Here is a 22,097-nt window from a genome sequence, read left to right as displayed (position 1 = left end):
TAAAGCATTATAGCGAGGGTCAGATGTGAGTGGATATTGAACTTTGCCTGGGGGAAACCATTCAGTGATTAGTTTTTCTTCTTCAAACCAGCCAGAGACACAGTGGAATAAATTTCAATGTGTACGTCAGATGATAAAAACAGATTTTTTAAGGGATCATCATTATATTTTATATAAGCAATAACCATGTCTTCATAACTTTGGAGTAAAAAGGATACAGACAAATTCATTTTCTTTTTCATCAGGAATGAAAGACACTCTCATGTACTGTTAGTTTTCTTTTTTTGCCTTAAAAACCAATTTTCTCGGGGCGCCTGGGTGGCTCAGTCGGTTAAGCGTCCAACTTTGGCTCGGTTCACGATCTCACAGTTTGTGCGTTCAAGCCCCTCTTAGGGCTCTGTGCTGACAGCTCAGAGCCTGGACCCGGCTTCGGATTCTGTGTCTCCTCTCTGTCCCTCCCCCACGCATGCTCTGTCTCTCTCTCTCTTTCCATATTCAAAATAAATAAACACTAAAAAAAAAAAAAAAAAAAATTAGAATAAAAATCTTGGTCCTGGCCCTATCCGCAGGGCCCAGCATAATGCCCAGTATGTGGTAAGCACTCAGAAAAAAAGGTTATTGAATGTAGCACTGACATACATGTAGCATACACTGGGATGAGTAGGTTTGTTAAACCCTGATGTAGTTCTGTACTAGACGTAAACAGCCAGTACCCCGTGGCCCATCCCATGCCCCTTCTGCATCCCTGGCCTCTTTCCTGGGGACATCTTCCCTTCCCTTCATTCAGCAATTAGTGGGGTAAGTCCCGACAGATGGGGGAGCTTTCTAGCCTCCAGAGCTCTGGCCACCTTTAGCCCTGGTTGGCTGGTGCTCATGTTAGACTAGTCGGGATATATTTTTAGTATTACCTTCGATGAAAGCGATCGTCTGTGTGTTGATTTCACAAAATCCGCCAGCCCTGATGCAACAGAAGGCGGGGAACATGCCGTATTCTGAGGAGCAGAAGAGAGTAGAGAGGGGGAGACATGAAAACCAACCGAGGGAAGGTAGGAGGGATAGGAAAGATGGAGGAGCAACAGGAGGAAAAGGTGGCATCGGCGGAGCACCACATGCAGGGATTTGTTCCATGCAACCGCCTTTCTCATGTGCGTTCCCAGGATGGTGAGTGAAAGCTCTTTGACGAGTACGTGGTACATGTCTAGAACCAGGACCATGATTACGGTGTTTGCTGTGCTGACACCATTGTCTGACAAAAATATCGTGCTGGACGTTTTCTTTCTTTTGCCCTTTGGGCTGGCTTATTTTGGGTAAAAGAGCACCAGTCAGATTCATATCCAACCCAGGTGAAATCCTGTTACAACGTACTCCACGGCTGGTGTCTGCATCGCTTCATTGTGTTGGGATTCCATCGTATTAGATGTCGTTGAAAATCTGGTACTTGGGAATCTTTTGGTGTTTTGACGAAAGGGTATTATGTACTGTAATTTAGAAAGCATTCAAGAACCATTGCTGAATGTGTGAATTGCTTTTGTTTGGATTAGAGCTCAGTTTTGCAAACTGTGCCCTGCTAAATTCCGGAAGAGTGAAAGTGGGTTTGGTGGCCAAAAATGTTTGGGAGATACAATGCATGTTAGAATATTAAAGGCTCTGAGAAGTCATGTATTAAAAAAAAAAAGCTTAACTTTTTTAAACTCAAGGTTTCTCAAATTTAATTGACTGTCTTCCTCTCTCTCTCTCTCTCTCTCTCTCTGCCTGTCTCTCTCTCTCTCTTTTGGTCTCTCTCTCTCTCAATTTTTTCATGAAACTCTTAATGCGGGATACCAAGTTTTAGAAATGGGAAATGCTGGGTCAGGGTATTCATTCTTGCATTTATAGGGCACCTGCCATGTGTCTGGAAATGGGCCAGGCTGGCAAAACAAAGACAAATAATGCACACTGCTTGTTCCTGAAAGGCTAGCCGAGGAGATGTGATGCAAATCATATTACAGAGTTGTTTTGTTTTATTTTTTAACTGTGGGAAAACAGAAGACCAAGCAACTGAACAGAAAAGAACAGAGGTTAAGACCATATCTGGGAAAGCTTCCCTGGTGAGAAGGTCTCACTGTAAGAATATGTTCATGCGAATGTCAGGTACTAGAGATTTATAAAATAGCCAGCAGGGAAGGGGGGAAGACCCTCTCGAACATCCTCAATTAAAACCATTTAAGGGGCAGCTGGGTGGTTCAGTTGGTTAAACATCTGACTCTTGATTTCGGCTCAGATCACGATCTCACAGTTTGTAGCTTTGAGCCCCGCATCAGGCTCTGTGCTAACACTGCAGAGCCTGCTTGGGATTCTCATTCTCTCTCTCTTATGCGTGCGTGCTCTCTCTCTTTCTCAAATAAATAAATAAACATTAAAAAAAATTTAAGATATATCCTAACAACATAAATTCCTCTTACCTCAGGACATTGGGAATGCCAACATGTCTCCCTGAAGACAGCTAGCTCTCATTTCAGATAGTTTCATGGAGGGTGAGTAGTGGCCATAAAGGTAATTGCATTTTGTTTTCTTTTTTTTTTTTTTTTTAAGTTTTTTTTTTTCAACGTTTATTTATTTTTGGGATAGAGAGAGACAGAGCATGAACGGGGGAGGGGCAGAGAGAGAGGGAGACACAGAATCGGAAACAGGCTCCAGGCTCTGAGCCATCAGCCCAGAGCCTGATGCGGGGCTCGAACTCACGGACCGCGAGATCGTGACCTGGCTAAAGTCGGACGCTTAACCGACTGCGCCACCCAGGCGCCCCTGCATTTTGTTTTCTTAAACACACGTATACACTAATGATTTTGGTCTTAATTGGTATCTGCTTAGATCCTAGCTCTCTTGCCATGGCTGGACAGGGATTTAAGGAATGTGCCAGGTTTCCCTGGCTGTGGACTTGTTTTTTCTTGCATCCAACATGCATACTGGCATGGCCTTTATTAACTAGTTATTTAGTGGATGGGGAGTGGGAATGGGTTGGAATCCTTGATGTGGTTCCAAACACTGCTGGCTTTCTCAGCTTTAAAACCAACAGCCCAAAGACATCTGAATGTCTTTGATGCATTCTACATAGCACCTAACACAGTAGGTGTGCAGCCCCACCATTATAGGCCAATGTAAGGGAAATAGACGTTCTATTTTATTTATTTTATTGTTCTCTCTCTCTAATAAAGGAAGGTGGTTTACCCTCCACTCTGCTAATTAATTCACATGTATTATTTTGTTTAATTTTTATCAATACTATATGAGGTAGATATTACAGTAGTTTCATCATTTTCACTGGGGTGCAAACTGAGGAACAAAGCTGTTGTGCATTTATCCACAGTAAGAGGCAGAGTGAGGAGTAAAACGGGAGATTCTTTTCATTCTGAAGCCTAAATACACTTCTACTGCACCCACTTAGAGCGCCAGAATAAGGGGAAGACTAAAATGTAATATTTACTACCCTAAAATAATTCCAATAATGCTAAGCTGATGACAGTAGTCCTTACTTCAGATAGAATGTACTGTGCCTTCTTTTCCCAAAGGAGAGAAAAGTTACTTAAGTTTTTCAAAATGGTTCAAAACAGAGTCCATTATTCCTTCACTTCTTTCTTCTTTTCTAATAAATACATTCCTTGTAGGAATTAGTCCAGTTCTTTTTTTTTTTTTTTTTTAATGTTTATTTATGTATTCTGAGAGAAAGAGAGAGAGCCTTTGTGTGAGCTGGGGAGGGGCAGAGAGGAAAAAAGAGAATCCCAAGCAGGCTCCCAGCTGCCAGCGCAGAGCTTGATATGGGGTTTGATCCCATGAACAGTGAGATCATGACCTGAGCTGAAATCAAGAGTCAGATGCTTAACCGACTGAGCCACCCAGATGCCCCCAATTCTCTTTAGTAAATAAGGAAAGGATGGCTAGAATTTAGGGTATACTCAGAACTCTTTGATGGTTGCCCTGTCACTCTTGGGAGAGACACACAAATTAAGAGACAGGATTTCCAGAAGTGTTAGCTAGTTTAAGATGATTCTTAAGTATTTCTTCCACTTTAGAAATAGTTTCACAACTGAAAATACCTTGTCTAGAATAATGGCTGATGGAAAGGCAAAGCACTAGTCCTAAGGTTTTTTAAGCATACTGACGATATGCTACAGATAATTAAACAGAAAGAATGAAAGGTAAATTCAAATAGGCAATGTTTTCAAGTGATATTTAAGGGGCGCCTGGGTGGTGCAGTTGGTTAAGCGTCCAACTTCAGCCAGGTCACGATCTCGCGGTCCGTGAGTTCGAGCCCCGCGTCAGGCTCTGGGCTGATGGCTCAGAGCCTGGAGCCTGTTTCCGATTCTGTGTCTCCCTCTCTCTCTGCCCCTCCCCCGTTCATGCTCTGTCTCTCTCTGTCCCAAAATAAATAAATAAATAAACGTTGAAAAAAAAATTAAAAAAAAAACAACAACTTGACATCAGAGGAAAAACCCAATGAAATAGGATTTAGAGGAAAGTAAGATATATCAGCCGTTCTTAAACGGTTAGGGGCAGACCCTCTGTGAATTTGATGAACACTAAGAACTCTCTTTTTGGAAAAATTGAAATCTACAGTCACATTTTATATTCAGTAGGTTTCTCAGCCTCTGACACTCACCTACTGACCCCACTAGGAGGCTTTGATGTGGTGTTAAAGATATTGAAAAAAGAAAAGAAAAGAAAAGACAATTGCCCAGAATGAAGAAGGGCAAAAAACATAATTTCTCAAGGTACCCCGTGTCTCTATTAATCTACGATTCCAGTGGCCCAGTTTTTAAATGTTCCTCTAAAATCCTCACCCTGAGAGTCATGCTTCCTGTTTGAGACCTTAACAAAAATTTCAGGAGTGTTAGTGACCTGAAGATTTCTGCCTTTTCTCCAGCAAGAAAAGCCAGGAGACCCAAACCACAGAACAGGAAATGTTTATGTCAACCATGCATTTCTCTAATGCTCATGCTAAAGTGTTTCCCAAATGTTAGTACACACCCACATCAACCGGTATCTTCTTAAAACGCAGATTCTGATTCAGAAGACCTGGGGTAGGATCCAGGATCCTGCATTTCTAACAAATTTCCAGATGACGCTGATACTGTCAGTCTGGGGAACGAACTGAGTAGTTAAGACTCTAGAAGTGGGTCCATATACACCGCTACCGCAGAGCACTTCAGAACAGCTCCTCCCACTGTTTGCTCATATATCCTAGAGCTACTTCGTCTCACCACTCAGAGCCTAAACCTACTCGAAGAGGAAGATATCACCGGGGCGTTCGGTAAGAGAGTCAACTGACTTTTTTCCTTAGAAGAAGATTCCGTGATCTGAGTTTTGCATTACATATAGTTCTCTATCTACTTTGGTGGGACTTACCATGTTGATGTGTCTCTGTAAGATCTCAGGTGGATTACAATTCATGTCTGTGAATGGCTTATCTTTTTAAGTTAGAGCAAATTTAAGATTATCCTTTTAAAAACGTTGTTTTCGCTTGCTTTCAAGAGAGGAGCAAGAGACGGAATCGGAGTTAGCAAGTACTGAGAGTTAGGCTGTCAAAACCTGATAATTGATGCCAAGCCCACAGATACACCCGTATCATCCACGTGTGGATTGGAGAACCACTGTTCTTCCTTATACACACCACTGCCATCTTTTGATTCTTCAAAATATGGCTGAGTCGAAGATGAATAAGGCCACTGATCGGAAAGATTTATTTCCGAGCCAAAGATTAACTTTCTATGTGTTAGCAACTCATGAAATTTTTTTTTAGCTGCTGGTGTCATTGATTGCATTTTCAATGAAAAGAAGTTTCATGACAGTTCCTAAAATGGAGGTCGAACAGGCAATGCTGAAAATTTATGAACACTGATTTAGCATTTAAAAATTGCATGTATACCTAATGACAATTATACAAGCCAAGAATATGTCATTTGGTGTTTAAGGGAATGAAAACCATGGCTTTCTATAAATATTCTCATAAAACACCATATAAAGAATAAAATTGGACATGGCTCTTTTTCATATTCAGCTTCTTTCAATAATATAAATATTTCTTTCACTGTTTCTACTTTATAGAAATTAGGTAAAATGAAGTATGTCTTTTGATTACTTGTTTAGAGAGACTAATGGCACCATGCAAAATAACATTCCATACTCAACATGGAACAAAAGATATAATGTCACAAAACATTTTCAGCTTGCTATTTTAACTACAAAATTTACTTTAAAAAGCGTGGCAATGTTTCTTTTAAAAATATTCATCTTCTTCTTTCTACATGCACGAAAATGATTCTTTCCCACCTCTCTCCACAGTTAGAACTCTTATTCAGAAAATAGCAGGCATGAGATTACAGCCAGCAAAAAATGTCTACCAATGAAAGATAACTAAAGGGTTAAAAATTGTGTAAGGACAAATGGAAAATCACAAGTAATTTTTAAATTACTTCAATATTATACTTTCTTATTTATTTCCATTTTTATTCTTAATTATGAAACATTTCAAAACGTCAGAGATGTGTATACCCACCATTGAGGTTTTTAATTTTTTTTTTTATGTTTATTTATTTTTGAGAGACAGAGCATGAGTCAGGGAGGGGCAGAGAGAGAGGGAGACACAGAATCTGAAGCTGGCTCCAGACTCTGAGCTGATAGCAGAGAGCTTGAGGTGGGGCTCAAACCCATGCACCGTGAAATCATGACCTGAGCTGAAGTCAGATGCTTAACCGACTGAGCCACCCTGGTGTCCCTCTCTCCATTTAGTTTCAACCAACATGAACATTTTGTATCGATATCTATTCTGTTGTCTTTTTTAAAAAATATTTTTTGATGTTTTTATTTATTTTTGAGAGAGAGAGAGCAAGCAGGGGAGGGGCAGAGAGGGAGGGAGACATAGAATCCGAGGCAGGCTCCAGGCTCCAAGCTGTCAGGACACAGCCTGACACGGGGCTCGAACCCACGAACCGTGAGATCATGACCTGAGCTGAAGTCGGACACTTAACCAATTGAGCCACCGAGGAGCCCCTGTTCTGTTGTCTTTAAAAAAAAAAAAAAAAGTTTATTTATTTTGAGAGGGGGAGGGGAGTGAGAGAGAGGGACAGAGAGAATCCCAAGCAGGCTCTGCGCTCTCAGCCTGAAGCCCTGCGCTGGGCTGTATCCACGAACTGCGAAATCATGACATGAGCCGAAATCAAGAGTTGGAGGCTTAACCCACTGACCCATCTAGGCGCCTCTGTTGTCTTTTTAGAAAGATTTTTCTTCAGTAAAAAGAAAACATTAAAAGCTTTGTCATTGTTGTCAGAGGGGTGAACCACTTCAACTGAAATTATCTGCTAACTTCCTTTTAAAACTTTTAAAGGTTGACACAGAGGCCTCTAAAAGAAATTCTTTCCCCATGATTCTTGTACCGTGTCAATGTTCAAAAATAATACCAATAGTAATCACTAGAGTTTGGGTTTGCTTATAGGGGAGATTTTTTCCTAAATAAATTAATTAAAAATGGAATAGAAAGTACATTTTGTGGAATTTCTGTTAATGATGTTTCATAATTATTGTAAAAATATATTTTTAAAAGATATCTTAATTTGTCTACTCCCATATGTCCTATACTTGATTTGTGTGAGGAGGTGAGGGGTAGGTGTGTGTGAAATATACTTATGGGTATGGATAACTTTGTGTTAACTTGTAAAAAACCTTAAATGAGGTAAAGATTCTATTCCACCCTCTTCTGAAAGTCCCTGATAGCAGATTTGGAAAGATGTGATAAGTAACACAGAACAGTTTTAAATACAAAAATTATTAATAACTGAAACAATAAATTAACTTTTGTAAGTATATATTTAGAGATTATTTACATGGTGGGTGAAAATACGGCCTTGGTGCTCATCTTTAGGTACAGCTAGAAACTAAATCACAGTTCATCTTTCCCTTGCGGGTAAACATTAAAGTGGCAATTCCCAAATTTCAGACAATGCTGTAATTATTATGGAGTAAACTGTGAACAAAATGTTTTATGTGATGTACCCTGGGCCAGCCCTTTTGATATAAAATTGAAGATGTTTACGTGTTTTGCCGTGTGGGCCATTTATGGCTATGTTCTATTAACTCTGGGTTTACTGTGTGATATTATGTGTATTTGTCTTGGGGCAAACAGCTTGTTTGTCTCAAATCAAAGTCTAAAAGATAATTCTTTCTCTTTCTATGGGCTTAAAATAGTTTTTGTTTGGATTGATATTTACTGTTTTCGGTGAATTATCCCTCTGTTGGCTCTTTTCTATTCATTATAATATATAATTTTGGTTAAGCAATTGTATAATCTTTTCTATACCATTATTCTGGACTTCTGCATAAAAGTTGAAAAATGTTTTCCACAAACAAAATGCTTATGCTTGCATATTCAATATCTTTCCTATTGGACTTTGGACACAGTCTTGTGTAATGGAACTCATTTGTTATGAAAGCTTTTTTTTTCTTTTTACACATTTTGTTTAAAACAGCTATTTGAGTTTAATAATACTGTATTTTCCATGATAAAGTTAGAGTAGTATTTTTTCACTTCAAAGAATGCCAAAAGCTTTTTTGAGTTTTCTTCAAACGGGTTTCGCTAACCATACATATATTTATAAATATATCTACATATTTTATATGTATATTTAAGAACACTTAGCTCTAAGTTTCATAGTCTTTACATCTTATGGCACATTTTTCATGATTTGTAAAATATTTTCTTTTTCCTTTACACTGGGACTAAACATTTTGAAAACTCATTTTTGAAAAGTATCAGGAATATTTTAATAGCAATAACCTTGTTAATTTTTGTTGCTTATTTCCTGGTCAAGATAGTCAAGCTGGCTTGAGATTTCTCAGTTCTTTAAAAGAGAGTTCTTTAATTCAACCTGTTTTAAGCTGAAGCGTATGTGACTTTCTATGACTCTGTTTACATAACAGTAGTAATCATTAAATACGACTGACTTCATAACTCAAAACATACACTTAAGTGTAGGAAATGATAAGTGGTACATAAACATTTCATTCAACTGTATTTTATACAGGAAATGTAAAACTTGAATCTTCCATAGTCTTTCTCTCAAATGCTCATGCAAATATAATTTACGTAATACACCAACTGCGTTGGATTTATATAGGCAGAAGAAAAGGAGCCTAAGAAAAGGAGCCTTTAGGAAATACCAACTCATTGGGAAACATCTGATGAATATTTTTCATTGTGCTTGAATGAATGATTTTTTACATAGAGACATATTCCACCATCAATAAATACCACTATGAATTTTGCTACGCCACGCCCCCCTCACCCCCCGTGGAATTTTTCCTTGCGGTAGTTAGACCGACCTTGGCCAAAAACAAATACATTCCCACATGGAAACACAACTACCGTCTACCCGCACCCACACCCCGCCACCCAGGTGCAAGGCGCCACGCTGGGCTCTCGGAGCATACAGATAAGGAGGACCGCCAGAATTTCTGGCTAGGTCACGTGGTGCGACCACCCTGCCAAGTACCTTTCGGTATTTACTTGAAAACTTCAGAGACGAGCAACTTATTGTAGCCTCTGCCTTCAAAGAATTTAAACCCAAGTGGAAAGGATTAGGAATGCATACATCTCTCTGCTCGTACCGAACAGGAGTCCACACAGCAAAATAAAAACAACTAACGTGTTAAGAGATGGCCCACCGCATTTCACAAAGCACTCCCACCCAACGGAGGGGCCGGTAGAAAGGTTCAGAGAGCCCTGGCTCTCCAAAACAGGGCGAAATCAAATCTGGGCCGCGGGTGAGCACCTGGAAAAAATTCGTGGTGGAGATGGCATCTGAGAAAGGCCTCGAAGCACCCACAGGGTTGCGAATGCCGGCGCGGTCACCCCAGATGGAAGGACCCCCTACCTCGCTCTAAAGCCAGTTAAAAACCGCGGGGCCCACGCTACCGGGCACGATTTTAGAAGCCCCCCTCCAAATGCAAGGGTCCGACCTAGGAGGCACTTCCGCTGTGCAGTTTGCTAAGTTTGGATTCCGAGAGTGCATGGGGGAGTCTACGGCTCACGCAGGTGGGACCCTCTCTCCGCCTTAGCTTAGACTCTATGCGAGACGCTCCCGCCCGCCAAAGGCTGCGGTGGCCACAGAGGCTGCCGTGACTGCCGCTTCCCCCACCAAATTCTGGCGCTCAGGAGGCGCGCTGCAGTGGAGAGACCTGAGTCCCGCCCCAGCCCGAAGAAGAAGGCGCAGCGCCTCCGCTCGCGCTCCCGGGTCGGGGAGCCTCTTTCCTCCCCCTTTTTCCCCGCGGCGGCGGCGGCGGCGGCTGCGGCGGAGGCAGCGGAGAGGGGAGGGGGGGGAGCGGGCGAGGGGCGGAGACAGGGAGGAGCCGCGACCGCCGCGGCCCGGCGGCGGCAGGTGTGGATGGGCGCGGCGGAGGTGCGGAGGAGACTGAGGTGCGGGGATGTCCACTCCCGCCCGCGCTCGCCCAGGGCCCGGGCTTGGGGGCGGGGAGCGCCTCCCCGGAGGAGCTCCGAGAGCTGCTTCGACCTGCGCACAACTTGGGGCGCGGCCCAGGCGCGCAGGTTCCACGTCCGGCGCCGGGAGGAGAAAGGCGCGCGTCCCCGGCCGCGGCGCCCGCGCGGACCCCAACGGTGAGGCGGCGGCCGGGGGGCCGCCGGGGGGCGGCCGGGGCTGGAGGGTGGGCGGCGCCTCCGCCCTCCGCGTCGACCGGCCGGTAAGCGAGGAACGCGCAGGCAGCGGGGCGGGGGCGCGTCCCTCGCCGAGTTAAGAGGGGGGCCTCCGGGCCCGGCGCGCGGCAGACTTCGCCGCGGGCCCCCGGGCGAGGATGCTGCGGCCGGGTCTGGCGCATCCCGGGCCACGGCGGCCCTGGCTCTGCGCAGAACCTTCTCCACCTCCTGCCAAAATAGCAGGTTGTTTCCCTAGCCTGACCTCGGAAGTCGCAGGTCCGCTCTCTTCCTCTAAACGGCGAAGGAGGAACTGTGTGTGTCCGGGAGCGCGTTGAGGGCGAGCGCTTTCAACCAGCGATGTTTGATGAGAGCCCGTTCCCGAGTTAAAATGCCTGTCACTTTGCAACTTCTCTGCTCTCTCCCCTCTTCGAGGGAGAAGTCAGGCGACTTTTAAATCCCCACCCGGTAGAATTAGAGTTTATTTGCGCCGTATACAGGTGGGAAAATGATGCTCCGTAAAATCCTGGTTTTTCCAACAGCGTTTCACTTAAAAGAGCCTCCCATCCTGCAGCGAGACAATGGCAGTCGTGAAACACACAACAGAAGTGTTCACCTAGCGCCGCGTTGGCAGGGGAGAAGTTAAGGAAAACTTAAAGCATAAGCGACCCCTGAATAGGCTTCTGGCGGGACCGTTTTGTTCCGGTGCAAGTGGTGTTAGGACTGGAAATGACAGCTCAAGACCTACACTTGGTTTGGAGCTGAGGCTGGGGCCTGACACCCCTCACCGCCCCGGGACTCTCGAATTGGGCCTTTTTGCTTCCTTCACTGAAATCATGGCAGCTTTGAAGTGAAATGAGGAAAATGATCCTCCTTTTTGCCCTGGAGTTTATTACCTCTGCATTAAAATGTGTCTCTCATGGGCAGAAATGTAAACAATCTTCTATTTTATACTTTGTTTTAAAGACCTTTTACTTGAATCGGTTAAAAAAAAAAAGGATTTAAAATGGACAGCCAAATTTAGGTTTGTTTGTTGTGGAGTTTTGTGTTTGAGGGAGGGAGTGACTTTTAAGTTATTTTTCAAGGCTAATATTGATTACTTTTCATTGTTTGCAGATGTTAATCCTTCAGTGAAGGCATTTTAAGGAATAAATGAAAAAATAACAGTGGGTTAAGCCCACTCATAAGAACTGTAGCCTGCCCCCCTCCTTTTTTTCTTAACCTGTGACAGAGCCTCATGAAAATCGAGCTTGGGATGTAAAAAACATCTTAAGTTGAATTTTAGGCCTCCAAATGAAAAATGTCCATTTGCGTTAATCCAATAGAATTCTCAGACTTTATGGAATTGTCAGCTTACGATGTTTATTTTTTTTATTTATATCGTATTAGGACTTTACATGTGGATATTTCTTCGGTAATTGGCAGATGTGGGGAAAAGTCAGAAGGCCCTTTAAAAGATACAGACTTATTCTCTGGGTGAAATTTTATAGTTCTGAAAAGCACGTCTCAAAGACAAAGCTCTTAACTGATAACATTGACTGTTCTCTTTTTGAAATTTTAAATGGATTAAGAAGGGAGGTTTTATACTTCATACTTGGGCATAGTTTTTGAAAATGCAAGTGGAAAAGAAGTTAAGAATATCATTTTTGTACAATGTAATAACTAGACAGCTATTCTAGAGGCTATAAAAATGCTTGAGGAAATAAAATAAGAAGGTAGCATAAAATTATGTATTGTACTGTTAGAATTTTAAGGAGAATGCATACTTGTAAGTCTCAAATACTCAAGTGAGCGGTATTAAAGTGGATCAAATAGAAGAATTTTCTTGCATATCATTTTTTCTCAGATTAAAAAATATGTATTTATTTTGGTTTGTCTTAAAATTGAAGTTATAGTTAAATTTTGTTGGTACCTATATGGGATAATACAAAGGTTGGTAAGATGTCTTTTGCTTGGCACATTGACATTTAATGACAGGTATCCTTAAATTTTTCATAGAGTTGCCACAGTTTTTCTTCGCTTGATGTATTTGGGTAGTTTTAGCATATAAACACCATAGGGTCTCTTAACAAACTTACATTGTAAAAAAGCAATAGATTAAATCCCTGATTATTAACATTTCAAGGATGGAAACCTACTTTCAAATAAAAATGCCTTTTTGAGGACATTTTAGAATACATATAAGGGTATGATTCTGGGAGACTGTTTTTGATAGTTCTTTTCCTATTCTTTGAAATCATAAAGTAAATTAACAAAAGAATCAATAATTATGTTTTAACAGTTTCTTGTATTTAACAGACTGTTTCCTTAATAGTAATCTCCCAAGTGTTTCAGAAATTTGTGTAAGAGCAAGAAAGTTTATTTTCTGTTCAGATGTATTTTGTAGACTAGAAAAAAAAAGTTTATGAATTTAGAGTAGGCCAGTCTTAAATAATAAGAAACAATGAAATTTGATCTTTGTATTGTAAATGTGTTTTCACTGAGGACTTTTAAACTGTGTCCTCTCTTTAAACACATAAGTAGTATAGAAAGTAAATCAGATATTTCATTGGCAAAATATAAGTGCCCTAATGCTTTGATAATGATTATTGAGACTTCTTTCCCCCACATCTTATATAAGCAGTGGGGTCCAGAAAATTATCAAAATAATTTTGGATAAGATTGAGATGAAGTGAAAAAAATCCACGCATGATTATGGTATATATGTATGTTGTTTTCCAACAGTGAAAGAGTGAAAAAGAAGAGTTTAGGATCAAAATTTATCCATGTTAATCAGATTCCCTAGCATTTTCTACTTTATTGTGTAATTGACTTTTTAGCTAATATGTAGTTATTCCGTGTTTTAATACAGCAGACATCAGAAAAAAATAAATCTCATTTAAGAATCAATAATCTTGGCTTTATCAAATATACAGACTACTCTATATTGTCTACCTATCAACATTCAAGCTATTCAACATTTGAGACAATTTACAAACTAAATATATTATAAACATTAATTAAAGAAGTAATTTTCATTTTAAGAGAACTCCTTCTGAGGGGTTATTTTTAACATTACAGATAGCACTATCCTTTGAGTAAAATAAGAATTAATTACAAATTATACTTTTAGCAAAGGGAAAATGCAATTTTTATTGGTCTTGGGGGGCATGTATGCTAAGTAGTTTGTGGCCCAGTTTCCATTTCTGTATCTGTGCTGCCTCTGACCACGGATTGGGTACTGCGGGAGGAAAGACTGTGAGTAGAAAGTTAATAAAAAAGCTACATGAGTTGATCATAGTTCTGCTCAGAAACCTATGTCCACCTGAATTCAGAACCAGAAGAGAAATTCTGACAGTCTGTTTCCCCAGCCCTTTTACATCGATTTCTGAGAGTTAGCAGTGGCAGAGAAGAGTTGTTGTCTCTGCCATTTGCAAAGCCGACTGCTTGATCCACAGCAAATCAAACCCAGGAAATCTTTTAGTCTTGTCCATTTCAGTTCCACTTCCTTGCCAGGGGCATAACAGCTGAAGTTAAAAGACTTATACCCAAATGGGAAAATTAGTGCCATTTGTGTAGAGGCAGTAGCCTTATTCAAACTGCTTTCAACCTAATTGGAAAAAAAAAAAAAAAAAAAAAAAAGACAGACTATGACTTGATTAGAAGTCCTCTGGGGTGGGTAGCACGTAGGAGACTATGGCTCAAGAATGCTTTTAGGTTTTTCACTTATTTTGAATTAGTTATAGTTTGCATTGTATTCTCGGGTTTGTGTGTGTGTGTGTGTGTGTGTGTGTGTGTGTGTGTGTGTCTGTCTGTCTGTCTGTGTCAGTGTGTCAGTGTCCTTTTCTTCAGCTTCTACAATTTGGAATAGGCAAAAAGTACCAAAATGGTAAACTTTAAAGTGACCAAGATGGCATCGGGTTGGTCATGTTAAAGTTCTTCCACTACTCCAGCACGTCTATAACAGAGGTAATGCCCCGCTGGATTTACTTCCGTGTATTGTAAATTTAGGGTTTTTTTTGTTTTGTTTTGTTTTGTTTTGTTTTGTTTTGTTTTGTTCTTTTGCTTAGAAGTAATCTCAGTTTTGAGAAGGGGAGCAGAGAAGGAAAAGAACTTTGCCTAAAAACCAGTGCCATCCAACAACCGATGTCTTCAATTAGCTCTGTCAAATTTCGGGTGAACTTTGGCCCTGTTAGTAAATTGGATATGTATTAAAGAAGATTTTTAACAAATCAGCTCAGAAAGGCCTGCTCCAGAAACTTGTGGTATGTGTGCTTTTGTAATTAATCTAAATGTAACATGTAAGACCAATATTATTACACATATGAGGTGAAATTGTTTTGGAGTCCAAAGGTAGGAAAGGATTCAGTCCCCAAAAAAGCCAAACTGATAAGATCTTACTAAAATCACCTGAGATTTTTGACTTACAGCGCACACCCAAGTGGAAATTCAAGTCATAAAATCATTATTGAATAGCCCCATGGAATAATTCTTTTCTTTCTTTAAACCTGACCTTTTACCTGTTATCTCCACTTCATTAAGTTAATTTAAAAAAAGTCTCAGATAAGAAACAGTAGGCTCAAGGAATAAAGTGTGAGAGCTCTGTGGTAAAATCTACCTATAGTGCATGAAGTCTTTTAAAATTAGGATTTAACTGGCTTTTAACTAGAGTGGCTTTTTAGGTAACTAACTGGTAATATTGTCACTTGACATTTCCTTTTCATATTCTGTGCCATAACTCAAAACTGATTTCCTTTTTATGGGTAAGAGTGGAACTATAATAAATCAAAAACAAAACAAACAACTTACAGCTTATAGTCTGATTTTAATATAGAACACTGCTGCATATTTGCTAGCACCTGAAAAGATTCTAGGTTGCTTCATTATTTATTTTTGTTTTTGGAATGGGGATTAGGATTTTTTTTTTTTAATGAAAAGAGTAACATTAATATCCCTTTTAGATGACTATCCATATGCATATTAACTGTTAGTTGTGACAAACAGTAGTTTGAATTATAGTTCTAAGTAAAAAAATTACAAGTTAGTACCTGGACTGATGTCTGTCTGGTAAGTTACATTCCTAGTGCTCCTAATAATTAAACAGTTGAAATTTTATCATATTTTAATGTCTGAAAAATTTTCCAGATTCATATAAAAGGGGAAAATATAATAAGACATCTTAATCTTGTTAAATTTTAAGATAGATTAACCAAAAGGTATTTTCTTTCAGTGATTTGTGTTTTTTCAGCCAAAGGTACTAAAAATACCTTTATAGACAAAAGAATATATGAAAAGAAATATAAAACAAAAGACTAACAAACTGGGTTTATTTTTTTTTAAAGAAACTAAATTTTTATTATAATTTTTATTCTTGGTGCCTATAGTTTTTCAAATTCTGGAGAAATGGTGATAAATCGTACAAAATGACAAAGATGATCAAAAGATTTAACAAAATTTAGTTTCCCTTCAAAATAAATGTATTTAGTAGTTGGAAAAAGCTAATGTTCTGTGTTTCCTTTAGTTAGTTAGCACATTTTCACAAATAAACCAATGAAATCATAAAGCCAATTATGTATCCATTAAGAATAATTTGAAAAGCAGATTTGTTTGAAAAGTAAATCTTCCTTCTGAAGGTGGAGTTCATTGTACTAATCATAAGTGTCAGCGAAATTTTCTTTTGCAAAATATATTGAAGTAGAAATGATAAGACAACTGCATATTTCAGAATAATAGATAAATTACTATGTGTCAGTTCTACTCGCTAACCTAAAAACATGATTTATATTAGAAATATTAAAATATAAATGGAATAGCAGAATTTATTATTGTCCACTTGTAATTTCAGAACACCTGTCCAAATATTATCTAGAACCAGCACAGAATGATTGTCCTAAATTTCTGGAGTTTTGACTTTGTCAAGATCTTTTTTCAAAAGCAAATATTAAAATAAAATGTGTCCAACTCTCCTAACCGCCAGAACAATAATAATGATAATTATCACTCTATTGATTATTTTCTGTGTGCCTGTGCTTTACCACATGCGTTGTTTGTATTACCTCCGATGATCTTTGCAGTAACCTAACAGTCTTGGCACCATGATTGGTCCTGTTTTATAGACAAGAAAACTGTGGCCTGGCAAGATTAAAGGGATCAAACAGCTAGGAAATAGTGTGGCTCCCAGACTCAAACCTAAGTGTTGCCTGTTCCCACCTCTCTATACTTGCTTACTTTACTATACTTCACAGTAATTGAGCAGAATATTTGGGGATCTCGTCTAACAAGCTGTTTGGGAGTCTTTTGTCCTCAGTTATTGCACATCTTTTTCTTTGATTTTTAGAACTATCTCAAAGTCTTTCATGCCCAAGTCTGGCAAAAGACATAGATGATATAGGTACTAATGTTTGTGCCCCAAAGAAACAGGTAGTGTCTTTAAGATACCGAGCCTGATAATTCAGAATGGATTGGAAATTTTCTCTGGAGATCTTTCCAAAAGAATCATGTAGGCAATTTTTTTGTTGTGTGTTTTTGGAACCATGACACTGGAATTGGAATCCAGATTTACACCCAACCCGCAGTAGGTGTTCAGATATTTTTTAAAACAAGGAATGAATAAAACGATAGCATTTCTTTGCCTGTGAAAGTTCTAATACACACTGTGTGTTCAAGGGTAGTACCGAGGGCGGGTATCTTACCACTGACTGTGCAACCTTGGACAAGTTACTGCACCCTCTTGAACCTCAGTTTCCTCTTTTGTGAAATGAAAATAACTACATCTTCCTCAGTAAGTTGTGAAGATTAAATAAATAATTGCCTTTTCTTTGTTCTCACACCTGACCTTTTATGTGGGTATAAAGCCTGTTGGAGTAGTGAGGATTGAAGGGAAATTGTCAGAGCAAGCCATAAGGAAGCCATGAGTTGAGATAGGAGTTCGTGTAACTAAACCCACCAGAGAAAGAGTCAAGGCCAAGGAAGAAGATGAAGGTGGTGCTTTGCTGGTTCTGGAGTAAGGGTACAAGCCCAGACAGAGAATAGCAGAGGAAGGGGCCTGTATTCCCTTGCTGAATCCCTAGTGTTGACCGTGGCTTTAGACAAGTTGCCTGGGCTGTTGATGTGTAAACTGAGAGCACACTTCAGGGCTACCTAAGAGTTGCTTGAGCATGGTCCATCTGACAGCTCTGCCTACAAAGTTTTAAGTGTCTGCTGTCACTGTACCTCCTCTAGGGGACTTAAGGGAACTCCCTGTAGGAAGATGTTAGCGTTGCAGACATACAGCCTCACCTTTCATATCCAGGTTAGCACTTCTTGGACCTGAACCTTCTCCTTATCACTATCCTCCCTTCTCCCCTCCCCCCAAACTCTTTCACTGCTCTCTCTGATGGCAAAGGAGGCAGGCGGCAGTTTTTATTTTGTAGAGGTTAAAGACCCTACAGTGCTATGCAGGATAATAGCAAAGGCCCCTTTCAGGGCTAACATTTTACAGCTTTTGAAGTCCTGTGTAGGTACACAGTGAAAGAGCAAAAGCAGAAGGCTAAAGAGGCAACCGAGTCAGTTTGCAGGCTGGACAAAACCAGGATTAAAATGCAGAGAAATAGAAGGAACTTTAATAGCAAAGAAACACACACACACACACACACACACACACACAGAGTTAAGATGGGTGCAAAGGTCAAAGCATAAATGTTAAGGACAAAATTAGACAAATTTGCATGAGAAGAAAATGAAACTGTAAAAAACAAATTTCATAATGGAAAAATGACTTTTAAATAGCAAAAGCAATTAAAGCTTAAGGTTTTTTCCATCAGAGTTCCTCTTTTGAGGCCCATTGGAACAAGTAGTTATATTCCAGGAAAGCAATTTTATGTGTATGGGGAAAGAGGTTAAGAGGAAAGTGATAGAGAACAACATTCTGGGACACCACCGAATCCAAATCTAAGGATTTTGAAAGGGAGATATTTGACAAAGAGTATTCTAAAGTTACTTGAAAATAGGAAGCCTTTCGCTCTTTTTTGTGCCTGAAATGGAAAGCAAGGACTACACAGATTGAAAGTCGCCTGAAATTTAAAACATTTAAAGAAAAAAAAAGCAAAAGAATTTGTCATCAGAAATGTTTCCAAAAAACTCATTGGAATCAAAGGGCTAATAAAATAGAAACAACATGATAACTAGAAAAGAACTATAGCAAATTCTGCATTCTGTTTGGGTCACAGGGACCCGATATAATTGCTGGAACCTGTGGCATTCTAGAAAATGACACTAGTTTATGCACAGTCGTATGTGAGAGTTAACAGGGAGAAATGAGCTAACATTGCTTACCAGTTACCAGGGCCTGCTCAGTCTCGCGGTAACGAAGTTAAGTAGGTTGCTGTGGATAGAAGACTCTTAACATTTCACTTTTTTTGTCTTCCCTGACCCCAACATTATAGGTGCCTCACAGGAGTTATGGACTAGGGGTAGACTTTAGTATGGGAAGCTCTGTGTTTGAGGCCCAGCTGAGCACTTAACTTCTGGTCATGTGACATGGGCACATCTCCTAAAAGCTCTCCACCTCACTTTCCACATTTGTTAAATGAGATTATTAATGTTAATCTAGTACCTTCCTCACAGGGCTGTTGGGAGAATCAAATGAGCTTTACATATGTGGAAGTATTTTGTAAGCATACCTGAATGTTTTTAGTGACAGGGGAGAGATCGTTTTGGAATTACTTCCAAAGAGAAGAAGAAATTAAAGAATGCGATGAATTCATTTTTTTGTTCTCTCCAGTCACCAAAGCTCTTGAGCCTTTATGACCTCACCTAAATATAGAACTTCCTAATCAGTTGTCCATGGATCACAAGTGACCCACAGAGAGAATTCAGGGGATCATGAACTTGGATGCAAAAAAAAAAAAAATGTGTTTGCATTCTATTTGTGCTAACCACTAATTGGAATTTAGCATTTCCTTCAATTTTGAGTGGAGGCAACAAGTTGCAGTAGTATTTTAGCAGGACCTGTGATTTTATCACCGCTAAAAATGACAAGTAATTTATATTACATTACAGTTGTTGCTGACATCTAGAAATACTGTCTACGGGTGACCCATCTTTGACATAACGTTAGTTACAAGACATCTGCTAGATCTTGTTATTTAATATGTTAAGAATCCCGTGTATGACTATACTATATGTGCATTTTAATATTTAGGTATTTCAATGTAATTGGTTTCCTTTGTAACCTAGTATGCTGTATTTTATGCATTTCATGTGAGAAGGGGTCCATAGATGCAAAAACTTTTTTTGAAGTTTTTATTCTGACAGAGGGCCTACTGGCTTAACCAGATACTGATATTAAAAGGATTACTGGTACATTAGCTACTCACATAGCCACATCTGATAGTGTACTCCATGGTGAGAAAATCCAGTTAGTCAAGTTAAAATAGCTTAACGTTACAATATAACGAAACAGTGCCCTGGACAATACGAGGCACAGATCTCTTCATCTGGTGTCACCTCTCTCATGCATGGTGGATTCAGGCCAGACTCTGCAGTGCACTCAGAGGGGTGAAGATCACAGGGCATGACAAGCCACATACGTACCCTCCAGTTTAGATGTCTCCTAACATCTGTAGGTGATGTCTAAACAATAGAATAAGAATGTTATTATTCTTGTTCCATAAGGATGGAATAAGAATGTGCAGCTAGAAACCCAAACAGGAAGATAAATATTTACATTTCATTTTTAAATTTTATTTTGTGCTTTTGCAATTGTCCATTTGACATAAAAAAATGGCAATAATTAAGATTACTCTGCTCCCATGGTCTTTGTTTAAATGTCAGAACACTCATGGAATGCCTAATATATTTGCATCTTCCTCCTCAAATAGAGTTTTAGTTTCTTGAGATGGCAAGATGTCTTATCATATTTTCTGCTGATTTTATTTAGCACCTAATAAGAGATAATAAATTATACTGGTGTATACTTTGAATGGTTAAGACTTTTTTTATTGTATCTGTATTTTTCCCTGCCAGCTCTGTTTTCTGCTTAAAAAATTAGGCTGCATTTGCCTTTTCATCTTGATTTCTTGTATTGGATATTTGAGCTTCTTCAAAAACAAGAATTTGATAGACATGATCGTCCTTGATTTTGACTATGATGTCTCTGTCATCTGATATTGCATGACTTTGAGATCTACTAGTGATGCTCATTGTGCAGGCATATCAGCAAATCAGAAGGGCCCAAAATTCTCTTCTGTGTTGATGATCACTGAGGCCCAGAAAAGTCATGGGACTTACCCAGGATTCAGAATGGGTAAGTGGTAGACTCATGGAATAAATCCTGTCTGTAGATTCTCAACCCACCACCCTATCACCACACTGGCCTGTCCCTAAACTGTGCTCGATCCTGTAAGATTCTGGGTAAGACTCTTGAATTGGTTAGTTTTGAAAATTCTGCATGCCGTATATTTTTACCTTTTAAAGATTCCGAGAAGTTCTGCAGTGAAGAAACTTGGCTGATGTTAATCTACTATTTTCTAAGTTTACTTGACCACAGAATCCCTTTTCTCCCCCTCCACCCACCCAAATCTACCTAGTAAGGGATAATACTTTGGGAAATACTACCCTGCACAGTGGTAAGCTTTGGGGGTGGTGGTCGTGATGGTGATAACAGCATTTACTGAGCACTTACTACTGTGTCATAGGCACTGTTCTAAGTGCTATGTAATTAATCATTTAACCCTCCCAACCACCAAATGAAGCAGGTACTCTGCCCGTTGCCACTTTGCACGTGAGGAGACTGAAGCCAGAGAGGCAGCTGGAAGTGAAGTGTTTATATCACTTAGGCAGTTGCTTCGCGCCATAAACCAGGGTTTCTCAACCTTGTCACCACTGACATTTTGACCCTCTGATTTGTCCTGTGCAGGGAGGCTTCCCTATGCGTTACAGAGTGTTTAGCAGCAACATCCTTGGCCTGTACCAACTTGTGTCAACCAAAAATGTCTACAGACATTTGCCAAATGTCCTCTAAATTGCTCCCAGTTGAAAACAACTGCTGTAAACTTACAGCAGAAATGTACTTTCCCAGCCAACCTTCTTAGTTGCTTTTACAGCGACTCATCATCACGATTTGGCAAATTACACCTTGCAGGTTCTGTGATGGTGTCAGGTTGTGCATACTTGCATGGGGGAGGATGCAAGTTGAAATGGACCCATGCTGCTCTCTTCCACTCCCTTTCTGTACACTGCTTCTGGTAAGAGAGAGCCAAGAGGCCAATGTTTTGTGTGCAACTTCTTATAATTGCCCTGTATACACACCCAATTCATATATTGTTTCCATTTTACACTTCCCCTTGGACTTGACCCCCACAGACACACACACACACAGACACACACACACACACAGAGTCTTGTTTTTTCTCTGTGTAGTAGAGGACTTAACACATTTGAATTACTCTACAGTAAGAATTTA

At 39.8% G+C, this 22,097-nt stretch overlaps 1 protein-coding gene and 1 long non-coding RNA gene across 4 annotated transcripts in view; both read left to right on the top strand.

The window, feature by feature from the left end:
• The first annotated feature begins 10,398 nt into the window (after nt 1-10,398).
• Nucleotides 10,399-22,097, top strand: part of LOC123592621 (translation initiation factor IF-2-like) — an 80,726-nt gene continuing 69,027 nt past the window's right edge. For all 3 annotated transcript variants that reach the window (XM_045467858.1, XM_045467857.1, XM_045467856.1), the window contains exon 1: nt 10,399-10,725. In XM_045467858.1, the coding sequence (XP_045323814.1) occupies nt 10,453-10,725 (273 nt within the window). In that variant the 5' untranslated portion in view covers nt 10,399-10,452. The remainder of the gene's footprint in view (nt 10,726-22,097) is intronic.
• LOC123592623 lies at nt 10,737-20,623 on the top strand. Its single transcript, XR_006709872.1, has 2 exons — nt 10,737-14,919; nt 19,078-20,623. It is a non-coding gene; the product is annotated as an uncharacterized LOC123592623 (long non-coding RNA).

Source organism: Leopardus geoffroyi, chromosome D4, assembly GCF_018350155.1.
Source record: "Leopardus geoffroyi isolate Oge1 chromosome D4, O.geoffroyi_Oge1_pat1.0, whole genome shotgun sequence".
In the NCBI taxonomy this organism is placed as follows: Eukaryota; Metazoa; Chordata; class Mammalia; order Carnivora; family Felidae; genus Leopardus; species Leopardus geoffroyi.
The sequence above is the reverse complement of the archived record's forward strand: the minus strand, read 5'-3'. Positions and strand labels throughout refer to the sequence as shown.